The following is a 19,336-nucleotide window of genomic DNA, read 5'->3' as shown; positions in this document are numbered from 1 at the left end:
AGCAGCAGCATTCCTGCACGAGGGCTCGGCGCTCTCTGTGGATCAGACCATCACCTCGGCGCACCACGAGAAATACAAAGGCTTACAAACCTGGGAGCCCTGACGCAGTGCTTGCTGGTGGGGCTGCAACTTCTTTCTGCTGCTCAGTCAGCCAGAGCTTATTCTGAGGGAAACAACAAGTTTTCCGCCGTGTATAATTAGGGAAGCAGAGCCCAGGCACGATGCTGTGACTTACTGAGGGTCACGACACGGCGCTGTGGCAGGCAGGAGCAGAAGGCACGGCCCTGCTTCAGGCAAGAAGGGTAAGGAAGGGAAGAAGTCACCTCCAGCTCCTTGCAGCCCTCCTCAAACCCCTTCTGCCACTCTGTAGTTTTAGCTGCCCTGGATTGCTCCTTGTCAAGATATTGAGAAAAGAAAAAAACCATCTGATTAAGAGGCTGACCCACGGGTCTCATGTTCTTCACACAAATTAACCTAGAGCTTGAGACTTACTTTATATAAATCATTTTCTCCATCTCTCTGCTTCCCCCCCCAAAAAGGAGAGGGAATAGCCTATTGAACCTGACACTCACGTAATGAAGAAAACAACGCAAGACAACCTAATGAAGTCGGAATTCCAGCAGGATCTCAGTAGGTACAGGAATGGAACAGGAAACACTCCTTGTTATCACCCGTAATATCAGCATCAAAAGAGAAAAAGAGATGTCCGGAAAGGTGCAGTCTGAGTTACCGCATGCCCAACGTTATCTCGGGTTAAACCCAAGGAATCCTGCAGCATGGCAGCCATGGGGAGAGGGAAACTGGGATGCCAGCTGAACAAAAAGCACTTCTGCATCCAAAGCCAACCCTGGGGGCTCAGGGAGAGATAACCAGAGCTTCGGAGCAGCAGCCAGGCTCACTGCAACAGGCACTGGGGATTGCACAGCCTGGAAGGACTGCCCGGCACCACACCTCTGCCATCCTCCAGCAACATTCCTCCTTCCCCGGCCACGTTACATAATAGGGAGCGTTATTTATTTATTTCTTGATAAGATGCCTTTTCATAACAATAGGAACTATTGGAGACTGAGATAACTTGATGAATTTTTCCTATTATCTAAGAGCTTAGTCACTCAGGGAATTAGTCATGTTCAAAATAACAGCCCGGCTCAAAGAGATTCAGAGCAACCGTTCTGGAGCAGAAGCAGCTAATGTCATAAATACATTAAGATGTTAGCTTGAAGCATTTCAGAGATTTTTCAAGAAGTCTTTAAAAAAGAAAAAAAAAAAAAAAAGAAAAACCTCTCTGCCCGCACACAAGGAAATGGGGTTCTCAGCAGTTCAAAACCCACTGGGTTTTACCAAGGGTGCTGTGCTCCAGCACCGACACCTTGAAGCAGGAGGGACAGCGGGACTTGGTGGCTTTGCAGTGAGCGCATCCTGCCCCATGCGATACGAAACCTGCAATAGTCTCGAAGGGTTTTCCAGACATCCCCAGTGAATCGTGGAGGTATCCCAGGAGGCAGGGAAGTTATCGTCACGCCTGTTCCCCAGCAGGTAGGCAGCGGGGCACGGAGCCACGGTTTGCTCGTGGGACTAGAGCCAGGCCTCCCCCTCGCCAGCCCTGGGACTGACGCAAGGGCAATCAGCAGCATAGAGCTGGTATTTATCCAAGTGGTTTTATTTTGTGTAGCATCTCCTCCTGCTTAACCTGGACATTTACTGCGCACTCTTACAGCGATGCCAGCGGGGGGCTTCACAGACAGATTGTAGAAGCTCAGAACTGGAAGTGAACTGGGAAACAGAAGAGAAACCACACAGGAGAGAAAAAATCCCCCCGAGAAATGCACTTGGTAGCACGGACATAAGCCTTTGGGAGCTATATGACATTGCAGCATGTGCAGAGCTCTCGCAACCCAAATACCAACCTTCGGTGACAACGAATCCCAGGATGAGTGGGACGAAACTTTCCAAAAGCCACTCTTGTAGGAAGGGCCCCCCCTTGCTTAGGCTGCAGAGTACAGCAATGACCGACCAGGCAGCTCCCCTCCACCTCTGGGGGAGCACAGGGTGCTCTGGGCCTCCCAGGCCCCACTCTTTGCCAGTACCTGGACACGGAAAGACCCTTTCCCCATCCCATGCCAGCCTGGCTTCCCCCTCCCCACCGCATTTGCTTATCAAAAATGATTTTCATTCAAAAATGAAAATCCAACCCAAACTGCTTTCTTGCCCTTCTCTTCTCCTGACTTCACACTGAGCTTTTCGGGATTATGGGATGCAAAGAGTCTTTCTACTTTAAATATGCTTTGATTTGCAGCCTGGCAAGTGGAGGAGAATCAGTAAGGAAAAATGGAAGGAAGTTTCCTGCCTGCTGACCTGCCCTGTCCATGGACATCGTCACGGCTCCTGGCACTTGGCGCTTTTATGCACTGAAATCTTCCTCAATGTTGTGGTGATTTCCAATAGCTTACTTTCTGCTTCTGACAGCGATGTAAAATTTCAACCACAAATTGATTTTAAACGTTTGACCAACATGCACTGGAAAAATAGAGCTGTACGTGGCTGAAAAAGAACAGCCCAGGATGCTACGTACCGAAGCTAATGGCTGCGCTCACTTGGACTTTCACAGGCACAACATTAAGTACAGATTTAGACTCTATGTGTGGAAGTAAAAATGAAGAGGCAAGCTCGTTTTTCCTTTAATAAACACAAAGGCTTGGGGAAAAAAAGCTCTGTCCTTATCAGATTAAAAAACCCTATTCCAGAAAAGGCTGTGTTGTGGCGTGATTTAAACCAACTCGTTTCATTATCACGCCCGATCAATATTCTCTGTGCAGACCTACCCGAAGCATCACCACACTTGCAATGCTGATCAGATGTGGAGATTTATTCTCATCACTACCAGTGACAATTAGTTTCATCTTTCAGGGTTAAAAACAGATACTAGCGGAGTTTAGCAACTTAGTACCAATGAAGCATGTAAAATACCCTCATGGGATGCTGGCATAATTGGCAAAAGATTAATTGTTTAAAAAACGGAAGGCAGCACATGCAAAGGAGAAAAAAGGAAGCCCCGACAGCTTAATATTATGGAATAATAGCTAGGTTTGAGGGGCTAATTTAGAAATAAAGAACCACCTGCCATGAGAACAAAAGGTACTATCACTTGTAAAATATAGTGACATGCTTCTTACAGATGACTAAGAGAGTGGGTCCGACTCTTTAAGCCAAGCAGGGCTGAGGGACAGCAAGCAGCCCTCCAGTAGCCCCGTGCAGTGCAGCACCAGTCCAAAATCTACCTTCAGAGCACCGTGCCCAAGCAGAGCCAAGCCCAGGGGTGCTATCCAAAATAAACGTCTATTGCTGCTCTTTCAGAGACGTACATAAAATAACAAAGGGGGAAAAGAGAATCCAAAAAACATATTCAGAGGCTCGGAGCTCAAGAAAATTGGCCCGGTGTTCTCTCGAGGGAAGGGTAGGGCTCCTGCCATATGGCAGGCAGCCTGGTGCGTGCGAGCGGGCCGGCCGACCTTCCCGGGGAGCAACAGGAGCAAAACCACTTCGCATTCCTACAGCCCGTTTCAGCCAGGAGACCGAGATGGTAACGTTCACACTGACTCGGGGAGATGCAGCTACTTCTAGCGTGGGACGCCTGGTTTGTTTAGCAGAGCACGCCAGTACAATCCAGCAAAAAGTGCTCTGAAAAGCAGAGGGACTCACCTACGGTAACAGCAAGCAAAATCTGACATTGATGGAACGGAACTACCTGCGCTGGCACGTGGCCAGGACACCTGGTCCAGCCATCCTGGCCTTGAAAAAAAAAGAGAGCAGAGTTTGGGTGGACCAAACGCCACAGCAGGACCCTGGGCTGGCAGTGCAGCCAGGCTCTTTGCCCCCTGCATCCCTGCTTGGAAGCTGCTGCAGAGAGCTCTGCTGGATTCACCTCACGTGCTGCCGCTCTCTGCTTTGTGATCCGTTTGTTTTTTTTAACCTTAATTTCAGATGATAAAGAGATACACGGAGAATCTTCAAATACTGCTGAGGTTGTAAAACTGGCACGCAAAATGCAGAAGCCACGGCCCTCTCTTTTATTTTTCCCTTGTTAGATGGAGCAGCGTTGGGAAATTCCTGGGCAGAACCTGCCTCAAAATCAATCCCCAGCGTTTGACTGCCCCCCCAGCCTCCAAAAAAAAAAAAAAAACAGATTTAAATTACAGGCTATTCAGCAAGCACTACAATTTCTGTCTAACAGAAGGCAAATATTAGTCTGATCAGAACAAGATAACAAGGTCTCCCTCATTGCCATCAACAAGAAAGGAAGCTGGAAAGATAAAGAGGGCAAGAAAGTGTCAAGTGCGGTGCTGTGTCGGCCGGGAACCGCACCGCATCCCCTCCCCTCTCCGCCAGAGCTCAGCAGTCACCCAGGGGGAAAGGGAACAGGATGAAAGAGCCCCGTCCAGCTTCTCCACCACCCCTTTTCTTTCAGCGTGGTAATCTCTGAAAATGTAAATCAGCAAATGGGTGAGAGGCGATTTGTGTTGCTTGGACACCGGAGAAGAGGGGAAAAGTGCTAGGCTGGCACGCGTGTGGGGAGGTGCGGGCGCGCACGGAACAAAAAGCCTGGGTGCCTGCAGGGTGGGAGCGGGCAACAAAACCCCCCCAGCTCCTGCTGGGTGCCAGACGAGCCTTAAATAGGACCCTGACAAATTTGCTGGCTGCCGCAGGCTGCTGTCAGCACCCCCACACTCCGCTTCCAGTGCTGGCACCAGGAGCACAAAGCGCTGGGCTCCTCTCGAAGTGCCTCGGAGGGGATGCAGGGCAGGAGCGAGCCGCAGGGGGCTCCCGGAGGAGAGACCCAGCAGGGATTGCTGTGCTCAGCATCCACCGGCTGACACCAGCAGGGCCAATGGCACCAGTGGCCATGGGACGAGCCCACGGGGGTGTCCTGCAGCTCCCTGGGGGCAGCGAGCACCCAGGGGAGGACGAAACAAAGCAACAAAATCCCACAAAACCCAGCCCAGCGCAGGGAACGGGAAGCAGGGGAAATGCTGCTGCGAAACCGAGCGGTACGAGGATGAGGGGAGGACCCCAGGAACAGCCGCAGCTCTTTGCGGGGAACTTTCTGAACGAGGAGACCCTCGCCGAGGCGGGGGAATCGCCCCAGCTCCCCTCCTGGCAGATACAGCCCCTGGGGGCCGTGCTGGAGGCACGGCGAGGGTATCTGCAAAGCGGCAAGGTCTTTTCTTTCCCTCTCTGTCACCGCTTGAGCCGCTCTCCCCGAGCCTCATCCCTTCGGAGGAGCGTTTGGCAGCCCGATGCGAGGCAGGCAGGGATGCTCCGGCGTGGCAGCACCCAGCCTCCCCCCGCGCCGCAACTCATCATCCGCAGCAGGGGCAGTGCTGACAGGTCCCAGCGGTGGCTGCCAGCCGGCGTCCCCGGGCCGGTGCTCCTCTCCTCGCAGTCCTCTCCCCGGCTCTGGCACCACACACAGGCGCCTGGCAAACCTTCTGCTCCCCCCCAACGAGCCCCCGACCCACGCTGCCCAAACCCACCTCCCCAAGCCCCTGCCGAGCGCCTCTCCCCCCCTCCCACGCCCCCGGCGAACGCACACCCTCCTTCCTCCCTTCTCATCCCGTCTTCTGCTCGGCTGTTTGGTGCCACCGAGTCCATAAAATGGCTACAGGGGGATCGACGCTTTCAAGGACGGGGAGCAAAGGAGGAGCCGGGAGAGAGGACGGCGGCTTATTTCCCCTTCAAAGTACTGCAACGAGAGGAAAAGAGAAAGACGTAGCTACCTGAACTCACCATTCCTGAGCCATCCCTTAGCCACTGCATCTTGCTTCTGATGATGTCCTTATTATCAGGGAGGGGAAAGGAAAAAAAAAAAAAATCCCTACTGCCTGGCGAGAGCTGGCAGGAAAAAAAAAAAAAAAAAAAAAAAAAGAAGCCCCCCACCCCCACCCTAGCCTGAAGCCTTCAGTCAGCCATCCCTCAGCCTGGCAATCCCGTGCCTGTCGGGAGCACGTTATTAGCAGCCTCCTCACTACCTGGGCTCCTAGTTATTTCTTTCAGCCACAAGACCGAGGGATTTGAGGGGAGGGGGCCGTCCTTTTTGCTGCCTTGCCGTGCTTTGCAACTCCGCGGGAGGGGAGGGCAGGGAGGGGAAGGGCCCCCACATGAACTTCGCGAGGGTCCCCGTGCTGCCCGGTGCCCTGCCCTCCTCCTGCTGCTGCTATGGGGTCCCGGACCCGCTGAGCCCACGTGTCTCCGTGCCCAGCAAGGGGCTGGGGGCTTTGCTGGCACCCCAAGGGCAGCGAGCTCTCGCTCTGCTCCATGTGCGGGGCAAGTCCCTTCCCACCCCAGCGAAACCTCGCCGCCCGGTGAAGGGCTCTCCCCTTCTGGCACCTGGGTTAAAACCTCCCGGTCCCTTTTTCCTGACTTTTCGGTCAGAGCGAGGGAACAACAGCCCCCCCCGTGCTGTTGGGAAGAAAGAAAAGACGCTCGTGGAAGTGTTCGTCGCCAGCACAGCCGCCCACCGAGCCGGGGAGCCGAGCTGGGTCTGTCTGGCGCTGCTGGGAAGAGGCGGCGGTGGTGTGTTGGGCTGGCACTGCCGGCTGAGGCAGGACCGAACCCTCCCGGTTCCTCCCGACAGGACATTCACATCAGCACCGCTCTCCCCACATCGCAGAGGACACACGGAGATCAAAAAGGGTCGGCCAAGGCCGTGCAAAGGGGCTGCTGCGCCGTGGCCACAGCCCCTTGCCCGACAGCCCCGGGATGGAGCAGAGCATCCCAAGGGCTGACACCCACCTGAGTGCCATAAAGCCGGCCCAGCAACACTCCCGACATCTCTCCGGCACCTGAAGAAGCCTGCAGCTAGCCCCAAGGGCATGGGAGGGCAGATAAAATCACGGAGACCATGTGGGTTCCTGCTCTGGGTACCCTGCATCCACGCGCAGGACAGAGCAAAACGTGTCGGGGAGCTGCAGCCTCCCCCATCGCACCCGCAGAGGATTTAGGGTTGTTTGCAGGGTTATGATGTGTTGTGTTTGTGTGTTTTTTTTTTTTTTTTTTTTTACTGTGTGCTCCTGCCTCAAGGGCAGAAGGGCATTTGAATCTCCCGGTCCTGACCTCTAGAGGAGTCAACATTTTTCCTGCAGCTGAAGATTTTGAGTCAGGGCACCACACGCGGCTCCACGTGACTGCCACTTTCTGCTAGCCCCGCGCCAGAGCCTAGGTGTCTTCACTTATTTATTTAAGCAAGCCAGAACAAAAGCACGGGCAAGAGCAACGGGATGCTGCCCAGCATCTCCGTGCCACTTGGGCCCCACGGAGCCTGCTCCAGTTCCATCACGCCACATCCCATCACCTCCCGCAGACGCTGACAGCCGTCATCATTCCCGGAGATGGACAGCAAAAGAAGTCAGTAGGCAACCACCTATAGATGCCCCAACTCCAGAATGCTGCCTGCGTTAAGTAACAGAAAAGCCGGGTAAATTATTTATACAAAAAGGGGTCTAGTCTGAAAAACCCATCTCTGAAATCTTTCTGGAAGGGACGTCCAATTCCCTGCTGAATAATACAGCAGTGGCCACATCGTTGTGCAGCCCAGGTTCTCACAAAACCCTGGGATATGGCACCTCTTTGCGATGTCATTCTGATCCACTGCAATGTCACCAATGATTCAAAAGGGTTGGGGAGAGCTGGGATGGACGAACTGACGGGCAGACATGTCCCGAATGCAGGGGCACTGCCTCCTCCAGAAATTGGACTGAAGATAAAAGCAATGGTCGGGTTACCTGTCACTGAAGAGTAAACGCTTTTCCTACGAGGAAGGACCAACAGAGAGACCTGCAGCACTGTCAAGCATACACACGAATAACACAGGACCCTCCGAAGCACAAAATCACCTTAAAACCACACCGAAGGGTACCAGTAACCGCTGACTGCAGGCACAGGGACACCCAGCTTCACCCTGACAGCACCAACAGGGGCAGCACTCGTCTGGCGCGTCCCATCGCGTCGCTCTAATTGGTGAAGTGGATCTGGGGGAGGTCGATTTGTGTGGAGGCTTCTTGCACACCCACAGAAATCACACCGCTTTCTCTCCTCCCGCTGTCAGCTGCTGCTTAGGCCCATCAATAAGGCTAATATTCCTCTGCTTCACTTCCTAGCCCTTGGTTATGCTAAGCAGCTTTGGGAAGTAAACCAAAGGTTGCCAGGTTAATTCTCCATCCCTGTGAAGGTGACGAGAGGCAGCGAGAAGCAGAGATTAGCCAAATCCCTGAATCGGCATCCATCTGCAAACAAATCCAACCTTGCCCAGACCGGCGGGGCAGCGATTCTCTGCCGCACAAAAACCCCAAAGAACCCAGCTGCGCTTCCTCCACCACAAACACACCCTCATCGCCTCCATCGCCACGAAACGGCCAGGCAGCAGGCAGGGGACCCACCCCAGGGGACACACAGGCAGGGGAAGAGCCACCCGCCAGCTTCTCTGCACCCCCGCAGCAGGGGAAGAGACCTGCCCTTTGGGAAAAGCTGGGGAAAAGGCCTCACAGCTTGGCTCCTCTGCCAGGCATTGGAGCAGGGATGCTTGAATAATACGTGAATAAAGACGTGAGCACGCTGCAGGTAGCCCCACCGGCACACAGCAGAGATTTCGTGTTTCAGACGAGGCACTGGAGTCACACACAGCACCACGGAGCGGTGCTGCGGGCCCCGTGCTGGGTATAAAAGGGTATAAAACCCCCATTGCTAAGGGGAAACAGAGGCCACCTCCAGCATGCAGGGTTTGGGCACTGCAAGTTTGTGCACTGCTTCCCTCCCCGTGATTTAGCCCACAAAAACATCATTCCTGCTGCCAAGAGTGAGCAGTTCAGTGCTGCTTGGATTCGAGGAGCAGAGCAGGTCCTCAGTTTGTCTTGGGGATTGTTCCAGCAGACAAACCCCATAAGAACTCAAACATTTCTCGTTACTAACACAATGTCCCATTCGTTCTCGGAAAAACTGGTCACATTTTAGCTGCCACAGCCCCCAGACGTCTCTGTCCCTACAGAACCTGCCCATAACACATTGCATCTCGGCTGAGCAGAGCTGTGAAGGCACGGACAAGGTTTACCTGGAAACTGCTCTGCAGCAGGAGTTGTGGCTGATGTCAGTACTGTAATTATCAGATTAATGCCACTTTTCTGTGTGCAACTTTTTTCTCTTAATTACTTGCAGCTGGAGAGACTGACTCAAAAGCAAAGCAAACGGCTACGAGCAGGAGGATGCTTACTACCACATCACGCTGCTGAAAAAGCACAAAGAAATCTCTAACCCTGTACCTCATCTCATACGCTTGGAGCTGTGCAGCCAACACACAAAAATCTTTAATGGCATCCCCACTGCACTCTGCTGCCCGACCTGCCTCGTGCAGCCACTCGCCCTGCCCTCCCTCCCCATTTACTGCCACGCTGCAGCACCACGGGGCAGCTCCGGGGTCAGGTCCCCATCCTGAGACAGATGGGGATCCCAAACTGGGGGATCATTTCCTTGAGCGGTGAAGGAGGACAGCAGCAGCACAGGATTTCACCTGCCTCTCATCTCTTTTCATCACTACGCCCTCTCACTGCCGAAATCCCCCGTGGATCGTCCAAGGCTGCCGTCCTTTACCCACACCACAAGAACACTGCTACGAACTGCTCTCTGGGTATGGAAACCTTCAGAGATGCCCCTCTCCTTCCCCAGCTCTTGCCTTTACGAGGGGATTTCCCCTGCTGTCTTTTGACCCCTCTTCTCCCCTGCAATGCTCACTGCAGGCACAGGAGCACATCCCCGGTCCCCCAGCCAGCGGCTCCCCATGGAGCTGAGTGCCCTGGATCGCCTCCATCGAGTGGGAGCCTGGCAGCTCTGTGGAGAGCCCTCCTCACAACGGGCATCGCATCGCTGCGGCGGGCAGATGTTCTTCATTACCTACCAGAGAGCACAAATAGGTTCTCGCAGCCATTGTCTCTACTGAACTGCAAAGAAAAGGCACCAAGTCCTACAGGTTAATTAATGAGAAGGGAGGGGAGTTTGTCTAACCTCTGTGAGGAATTAGCCAGCCTGGCTTTATAAACCAATCAGCCGCACCGCACAGCTATGAAATAAGCATCTTCCTTCAGGAAAAAGAAAAAAAAAAACCACAAACCCTATGGAATACTTTCATAATGGCCCAGTGCTTCTCAGATTAGCAGAGCAATAACGCAGCGCTTCAGGCTCTTGCAAAGTATTATTATTTATGGTACATTACAAGGTAGATTGTTTGTTCTTTAATAGGAGATGACATATTCAGAAGCCCCAGATACGTGTCCTCCTGAACCAACTCTGACACAAAGACAGTTTTGGTCATAAATTAAAGGATGTGAACAAGTGCAGGAAAATAATTTGCTCTGATGTAATCGATCGGGATCTTGCTGTTCGCCAGAGAAAAAGGAAAAAGATTTTCATCTCCCCACTGCAGCTGCAAACCAGGTGCACGAGGAGCTCCCCTGACTTGCCCAAGGTTATATACATCGAAACAGTGGCACGGACGGACAGGGGAGCCCAAGCTTGGTAGTATTTCTCTGCTCTGAAGCCACTTGTCCAGTTCAGACCACTACACGTGAAATATACTACGTGTGCTATATATATGCTATATACTTAAGTAGATACATAGCATATATACACTCATATTTGCTGTATACTTGGCACAAACTAGAGTTATTTCTAATTGATGTGTTTGGTGCTGTTATTTGGTACGTTACATTTAGCACTCACAGTGCAAACAGACTCCAGTCTAGCCCCACAGAGGGTGCTCCCATGGCAAAGGAGGCAAATGACCAAACGGGCACGGCCACGCCATCCGGACACTCTCCCCAAAAAGCTTCTGGTTTGGAGAGGACAAAACCAGCCTAGAGCTCTTATAAAAGCCATAGCGAAAAACCACGGTTTGGAAACCTGTTAAAAATAAACACATAAAATAAAGGAAATGGCCTTTTTTTGAGTGAACCACGCAGCCCAAAGGCCAGGATCCCCCTTCCCAGGCGCAGATGCTGCAGCCAACGCGGTCCCGTGCCAAGCACCTTGTTTACTATTCCCGTTCCCTCCTCACCCCCGTCTGACTGACAAGACGACTCATGCCTCAGCCCATTTGATTTGCTAATATCTTTCAACTTCTTCCAACAGTGGCATTTTTAAAACTCCCACACCTGCTTTAATTAAACCGTGGCAGCCTGTTTCCAAGGCCCGCGCTCTGTCGCTAAGGTCTCTGCTTCGGAGGTGAAAATTAATAACCTGCAGTCAAATTAAACTCAGAGAGTGACGAGGAAAGCACCCCGGTTCAGATCCCCAAGCCCGTTAGAAGTCTCTCCAGCATCCAAGCCTTCTTTATGTCCATCTGTTACCAGCGATGCCCTACTTCTGCTTATTCAGGGAAAATCCTATGGAGATTAAAAAAAGGAATAAAACTAAATTTGAAACAGAAAGGGCTTTACAAGTAGCACAATGCACGTATATAAATTCATTTAGTTTGTGTACTTAGAGAAAGATCCGCAGCCAAAAAAAGGTGGTGGTGTTTTTTTTAAAAGCGAATGAGAGCTTAGCATTACAATTCACAAGAAGATCTACAGGGAACCGCTGCCCGAGCTCCCCCAGCCACGACCTTCAAGGCCCGAAGGGACTGAGGAAGCCACACACACCCCCTGCTCCTTCCTCAGCCCCATGGCAGGACCCAGGGCCAAGTGCCCAGCACCCCCGGCATGCCCATGCCTCCTGCCCCGAATGCGCGCAGCCCTCCCTGGTCTCACATCACACCGAGCTCCTGCCTGCCCCCCTCAAACCCCGTGGGGATCCCGCTGGAGCTGGGGGATTTCAGGGCACACACCCCAGCCTGGTCCTAAGCCCACAGATATATACTGACCCCTGGGACAGGCAGCTTTTCCCCTTTTTTTCTGCAGCAGCAGAAAGCACGGCGGTGAGATAGTTGGGAACGATCTGGGCATGGCACAGAGCTCTGCTGGCCTCCAGGGGAGCACAGCTTGACTGTCAGTGTTACAGCTCGGCTCTCAATAAACAAAGCTATGGCAGAAGGCAAGTAGGTTGGTCTCCCACGTCCTCACATCGCCATCAGGCAGGTGAAGGCTTAATGAGGTCACATTTATAAGGTGATGGCCACGGTTCATCAAAATGCACAGAGGAACGTGGAGGAGCCTTTTGCATTCACTCCTTGTTCCTCTAACTCAATTATTTAACGCAAGCTGCGATCCCAGACGAGGGCTTTAAGCACCTCGGATCACAGCCACGTCTTGATGGCTTCAGTCAGTCTGAGTTTCAAGTGCTTGGGGACAGACCCTTCCCCAAGCAAGGTGTGCAGAGAGACGCACAGGGAGGGCTCCCAGAGCCCAGCCCTACCATTACGGGCTGTCCAGCAACAGCCAGGACAACAAGGAGAGCGTTGAGCTTTATCTCTCCCACAGTGTGCATTTCTGGTATTTACATGCCTACTTTTCTAATGGACCTGGGTCAGGTCGGTCTCAAGGTTTCCAGTGCCTCCCCACACTCCTCCCTTTGTTTTCTCGTGCCTGCCATCAGCTGCACCAGCCAGGGAGCAGCCGGGCAAGCAAAACAGGCAGGGAAAGGAGCAGCTGGGACCAGCCCCAACGTCACCCGGAGAACTTCTTGTGCTGGAGCATCATCTGCAGCTCCAATCAGCAGAAGGAAACCTCTTTGTTCAGTCCTATTAACCATTGACTCTCAGAGTTGGGATATTTACACAAAGAGGCACTCTTCTTCGATACTTCAGGCTGCTGCAGCACCGTGAAGTTTCTCTCCCAAGAAAGCACTGCCCTGAATCGCCCACAGAAGTTAAATCAAAGAAAGGCAAAGAGATTTCTTCCCCACCTGCCATCTGCAAAGGAATGGAAATTCACCTGATAAACAGAACCACATGCTTTCATCGTAGGCTACTTTTCAAGATCCCTTCAAGTCTCACAGCTCCCTCATCAGCCTTTCACTGACACAGACAGTCCACAGCCTTCCCCACCAAGCTCAATCCACAAAGGAGCATTTTAATCTTGTTTCATTTTGAAAAACATTCACAATTCACTTTCTGACACTCCTTTTCTTAGAGCTTCCATCCCTGTTCCCCTCCCTAAACCTACAATCCTCGCTGGTGTCCTTTGAAATTGTTAAAACTCATCTGCCTACAACAATTACCAACTCACTGCTTTAATTTCAAATGAGATGAGATCCCTCTCGGGCTTGTTTTTATTAGTGCAGAGGAAACAGGCCATAGGCTCAAAGAGTCTCTGGCTTGCCAGGAAGAAAGCGGTAGGAATGGGCATCGCCCTCCCGCTGTTCCCATGTCTTTCGTTTCTGCATTGCCACACCACGTTACGCGGTACCAGTGCAGCAGGGTGTGCGGTAACACGAGGAGACAGGCAGATCCAGGAGGAGCCACAGGTTTCCCCATGAAGTCATTTCACAGCAGGGATGCTCAACAGCAAATACAGGGTGTAAAACATGGACGAGGATCGTCTAACATCTTCCAGAGCACTTACAATTTTAGGTCACAGACCAACTGAAGTCTACAGAGGTCAAATCTCAGGAGCAGTTATAAAACCACGGTCAGATAAATAAAGGGGTTAAAACCAGCTACAGCGCTGGCTGGAAAGCCTTTCTGGAGAAAAGCAATTCCTTTATTAAATGTATATCCCCACATGCACACGAGGCCATAAATATGTAACATTCTCTCCCTCTAGTGGCTGGAGGCTTGGAAATAAAGGGGATGGAAAACCACCTTGCAACTCCAGGAGAAAAATGGAGTTGGTCCCAGTGTGTCTATCCCCTATACCCTGCAGGGAGCCAGCCATCACCCTGGCAGGTACTAAGCCTGCGACAGGGCTGAGGCATTGCGTCCTCTGCAGCAGCACTCTGCAGAGCGGGATGCAGCGAGCTGCTAGCTCCAGTTCAGCTCGTCTTCACCAGCCACCTGCAGGTTCTTGAGCTAGAGCCACTTACCTACCTGCTTTGCCTGCGTGCATTTGGTTTTCTTCTCCAAAATGCTCCGTTTTATGAGATTCATGCTTGTTAGCACACCGTGGCCAAGAACACGTAAGAGCCGCTCTGTGCTTATCCTCACCGTATCATCCAGCCCGTCTGCCAGGTCTGCTCACACCTTCCCACCGTCGGCATGCTTGGAGGAGAGCACGAGGCGTAAAAAACTCACCCGGAGATGGTCTGACAGCACAAAAAGAGCAGCAGCAGCGCAAACCAAGTCGAGACGGTATCATACACAAAGCTCCCCAATGAACTGTTTCTGAATGCTTTCCTCTTACTTTTAGCACTGCTCAAGGGTTTTAAAAGATCACAAAATACCAAAGTCCGCAATACAGCTCAGGTTCCCAGATTTATGTACGCAGCTTCTCTACTTGGTTGAGTGCTGAGACTTGTTTTCACATCAGCCTTCTGCTGCTCTACCCATCGTGTAAGGGGTACCAGCGTGGTACAACCTCCACGTTAAAGAAGTGTGGCATTGTTCAGAAGGACAGCATTCTTGGAAGGCAGCGTGGCACCACCAGGTCACGACAGCTCCCCTCCCCAGCTGCAATACAACGCTACCAGTTCATTTATCTTAGCTAAAAAAAAAAATCACACTCTGTATCAGACATCATTACCTCAGCACAAAATGGACGTGTGTGGGTATGGGTGCTGGATGAATATTCTTGACAACAACAGCAAAAATGTTCTTATAAAAAGCTGGGGAAAAAGGAAGAAAGAGGTGGGGGCTGCTATCCAAGAGAGTTGGTGGGTTTGACTCAAACATAACACTTACAAATACTCTTTGCAGTTTTCTCAGGCTGGCGTGCCCATCACAAGCATGTCTGAGCCCTTCCAACTCCCCTGGGAAGAGAGGGTGAGCTGAAGGTCTCAACTCTGCACAGATTTGCACACCCAGGAAAAAATATCCTGGAGGGACACCTGTTTTGAACTGGAAGGGTTAAATAGAGCTGCCCACAAACCCTCTGGCCATTAGAGCTCAGAAACTTTTCTCCCCTTTTCACTACTGTGATAAGCCTGGCAAGGCAGAGACCAGCCTCATCGTATGACCATAACCATTTACAGGCTGCTCTTTTCTTTTTTCTTTAAAAAAAAAAAATGTAAAATTTTTATTTTTTATTTTTTTTAAATGTAAATTATTTAAAAAAAAAAAAAAAAAAAAAAGCATAGTGCATACACCCAAGCAGATGCCTGTAAGAACCAACAAGGCAGGCAGATGTTAAAAACCACGTTTCTGCCAAAATCCCAGTAAGCTGCCCCATGCTCTTCCTGCATTGCCTTCCCAGCTACTCCTGATTCAAGACAGCCAGGTCCACACTTTGCCTTCCAAAACTGTCCTTTGCCGTTTGGTGCTTTGCTTGGCAGTGAGGCTTATAAATCAGTCCCAAATGCTCCCCAGCATCACTGCTGAGTACGAGGGATTATGCCGAGGTAAAGACTTCAAGCACCCATGTGGTGTGAAGTCAGAACACCATCTACTGCCTTCTGGAGTGCTAAATATACCAATATTTTACTACATACTTGCCTACTTAGCTATCTCAAGAGCAGTCTGTATCAGTCCCTAAAGAAGGCAGTTTGCTATTTATATATAATGTGCTTAGCAATTTTTGTCACTAAAGCTCCATAGATATATTATGCATGGGGCTTTTCATCCTTATAAACTTCAACACGGGAAAAATCTGTGCTATAAACTAAGCTTCACAGGTTCTTGGAAAGGAACGTTGTCAGGCGGGATGAGTGTCCTAACACCTCCAAGAGCGTAATTCTTGTAAACTAAGGATTTTAACAATGCTTAGAACATGGCATGAGAAATAAGTTAGACAGGCAGCCATTGAAAATTGCCGTGTAGTCTATCTATAGGAACGCTAGATGTTTGTTTCACCCCAGATTTACACAAAATGAAGAGGAATATAAAGTTCCTCACGAAAGAAGGAGGCAAGATTACTCGCATAAGCCAGGTAAGACTGCAAGATCATCTTTTCAAATTGCTCCCCAAATCTACTGCTTCTGGAAACACATCAAGCACTGCCTGACGTGGCTGAAGACAATCAAGGAGAGTTTTCAGAATCTCAGCTGTGAAAAACAAGACAGAATCAAAGGTGCACTGATAATATAAATGCTGGGCGTGTGGCCCTTGCTTGCTTAACCTCTCAGCCAGATGGGACCTATAGCGGCATTTGGAGTGAATGAAGCACCACAGAGCAAACCAGAGGTACCAGCAGCTACAAATGAAGCCAGAAAACTCCTCAAGTGCACTGAACCAAGGAGTCTGGATCTAGCTGGGGTATTTTATTTTATTTTTGGAAGGGGGTGGATTTAAAGCGTACAGGATTGCTTATAAAACAACATTTTTCTTTATCGAGCTATGTTGTAAAAACATAAAAATAACCTTTTGGGGACAGCAACCTAACTGCAAAAGCATCACAGAAGTATTTTTGTGTAGCGTGAAAAGATATGAAATGCATATTCTTAAAAAGAAACGCGTGGCTTATGTTTTACTCCGCTTCCACTGTGCAGCCGTATGTTGGCTGCTGGGTTCTATTAATAAACTCAGAGCTCTGCCATTACCCCACTTTGTGTCTGGATAAGCACGACCGATGCGCAATTTCGGGCACATAAATACTTAATGCTGATACCTTCAGTGGATAACGATGCTCAGATGTCAGCTCTGCCATAAAGAGAAGTCGATTCAGCCTCCTGCAAACTGCTCCGTTAGGAGCACGCTGATCCCACACGATTCACAAACAAGAACAGGGAGGGCTTCCTCTGCACCTCCGAAGGACAAACATCCAGATGGGGGCCTGTAACATCCACACGTGTGAGCACAGCCAAACTAGCTGCAACTGTGTAGAAACACTGCAGTCTCAGTGCAGGTCCCGTGCCACGGCTGGCAGAGCCTTGCTTCCCTTCAATAAAACTACCCCCGGTGACACAAGGGGTGCTCGAGCCTTTCCTGGATGAAGGACACGGAATAATTTTGATTTCCCTCTATTCCCTCCACAAATGACAACCCGCTTTTTCTCATCAGCAGGGGCAGAACACTGTCAGCAAGGCTTTCCATCACATTGCCCATGACCGACTGGCATGACTTCATCCTAAACAAGACCCAGAGGTTACCTTCTGCAAGGAGATAAATTTTGTTTAATCCAAAGAGGAGAGAGCGAGTTAACCTTCCCAACTCAAAATAAAGCAGACAGTTCCTTACCATGATCTCAGTGCACCTCAGCTCTAACCAATACCCAGCTTTATTTGGTTACATGTCCTCCAAACCATTTCCCCATTTTTCTGAGCCAGCAAAACTTTACCAGAAACCAAGAAATAAAAACTGGTTTTCAGCAAGGATTCCCAAAACTGCTGCTCATTAGAGAACGTCTCTGTTAGTAATTTACTTTGATGCCTACAGTTCCAGCTGGAAACCAGAAAAACCATTTTGCTGAGAACCTCAGCAACAGGAAAGTCACATTTTCAGGAAGGATTTAGCACTTAGTGATCATTCATCGGGAGTCGTCTCTTTTTCTCCAAAGTCCCCAGTAGTAATCTAGATTTTCCCCTCTGAGGTTTTAAAGGAAAACAATGGGAAACCTCTTTCAGAAATCAATTAACTCCACAAAAATCAATTAACTCTGCAAAACCAAAGAACAGAATGAGCACTTCTTGCCCTGTGTGCATCACGTTCAGAATAGCGAGCCTGCCTGCGACATATGAGGCACTGCAGCGTTTCTCCATCTTGCTGGTCTGCCAGTTGGTGCTCCATTCACAGCTCACACTCTCCTTTCTTTACTCGACACCCAGGCTCTGTTTGCCAATGCTACATAAACCTCCCAGCACCATTTTGGCCCTGGTGGATATGAAAACTGCGTGAAAAGAGAAAATGGCTCGTTACAATCCCCACCCCCCCCTCCAAGCTTTTTTTCTTCTCCAATTTCTTGAATTTCAGTGTTATTTTTAACATCTAATAACAGCTCTGGTCCCCGTCCTGGATGGGGCCAACTCCCGCACCACGCCAGGCGCTCCCTGCTCCCATTGACTTCAAACCCACGTAAAACAGATCGAGTGAGCTCTAGCGGCTCTTAAATATTCACTTTTATTGTAATATTCTTAATCCTGAATCTTATAAGACCTGGAATCATTTCACACTCATTTACAAGAATTATACACAATGCTCACTTTCTCCTGCCCTGACGCGGAGCTCGCTGTCGCAGGCACCCATTATCTGACAGCCCCCAGAAACGCCGCACAAAGCATTAAGCCCCAAGCCAGGAACACTCAAGTGCACAATGTACCGCAGCCATCACGGAGCTGATCAGAAAATTGGGGCTTCTGCACAAAATGCTTGCAGATATTAAAGCAGGCTGTGGTTGTATAGGGTTGGTTTTGGAGGTTTTGTTGTGTTTTTTTTTTCTTTCTTTTTTTTTTTTTTTTTTAAAAAAACTTTTTTTTAAACAAGCTTTCTGAAGAAACTTTTCAGTTTCATCTAAAACCTGAAAGCTGCGTGTCAGCAGAGACACTTCTTATACTTCAGAGCCTTAAATTCGTCTGATTTAGTATTTCAGCCCTCACCCTCAGAAAGGAGGAGAAAACAAGACAGCAAACACCACCCAGATCAGTTGCAAACCCAGTTTTCTGACCACAACCCACCATCTCCACGGCAAATATTCAAGCAGCCCTGAATAAAACTGTTCAGCATGTGCCTGGGAGCACGCTGCTCCATCGCTACTGGGCTAGTGATGATGAGCAAACAGCAGGGCACCAACAGGGAGATGTCCTGTTGGATGCTGCGGTCCTCCTGGCTCCAAAAGGAGCAAAATAAAGCAATTCCATGACTACCTGTGTCATGCCAAAGGCAGGCTGGGAAAGGATCTCCAAACAGCGTGGTTAAAGGCATTGCTTTGTCTTTTTAACGCCTCCCTTCCTGTCACTTCCATCAGCCCCCATCCCAGTGCCTCCCAGCACCGAGGGCTGCCGATGGTTTTCAGAGCCCAGCGAGCAGGGCCAGCATCATTTCACCTGGAAACGAGGACATTCAATTGGATTTTTGTTTTTTTCCCAGCTTCTTAGAAATAGTCAGGGGGGACCTAATATTAGCTCTTCCAGGAATAGTTACGTGGCTAAAAAGAGAACAAAGGTGATAAAATAGACTGTCTGCAGCAGCCGTAGAAGAGGTTTTATTCCTCCAGCCTGTCTGTTGTTATCCCCAGGAGCTTCTGCCTTTTGTTGTCACTTGATGGAAGACCTGGATAAAACACTTGGGTCAGCTCCGTGACACCCAGCTGTCAGGGGGACAGGATTAAATGCC

At 50.3% G+C, this 19,336-nt stretch overlaps 1 protein-coding gene across 11 annotated transcripts in view; it reads right to left on the bottom strand.

Moving 5' to 3' along the window:
- The window catches only part of ARHGEF9 (Cdc42 guanine nucleotide exchange factor 9), a 178,806-nt gene that overhangs the window by 114,979 nt on the left and 44,491 nt on the right, over positions 1-19,336 (bottom strand). For 2 of the 11 annotated variants that reach the window (XM_084535011.1, XM_084535008.1), the window contains exon 1: positions 5,775-5,864. The exons of 7 other annotated variants lie outside the window; for them this stretch is intronic. Coding sequence is in view for 2 of the 4 variants with exons in the window: in XM_084535004.1 (XP_084391130.1) it covers positions 5,785-5,814 (30 nt within the window). In the remaining 2 variants the exon portion in view is untranslated. Of the gene's footprint in view, positions 1-5,774; positions 5,865-19,336 lie in introns of those variants that run through there. 2 more of the 11 variants (XM_084535004.1, XM_084535010.1) reach the window with 1 other exon arrangement.

The sequence above is a fragment of the Aythya ferina genome (genome assembly GCF_964211825.1).
Source record: "Aythya ferina genome assembly, chromosome: 13".
In the NCBI taxonomy this organism is placed as follows: Eukaryota; Metazoa; Chordata; class Aves; order Anseriformes; family Anatidae; genus Aythya; species Aythya ferina.
The sequence above is the reverse complement of the archived record's forward strand: the minus strand, read 5'-3'. Positions and strand labels throughout refer to the sequence as shown.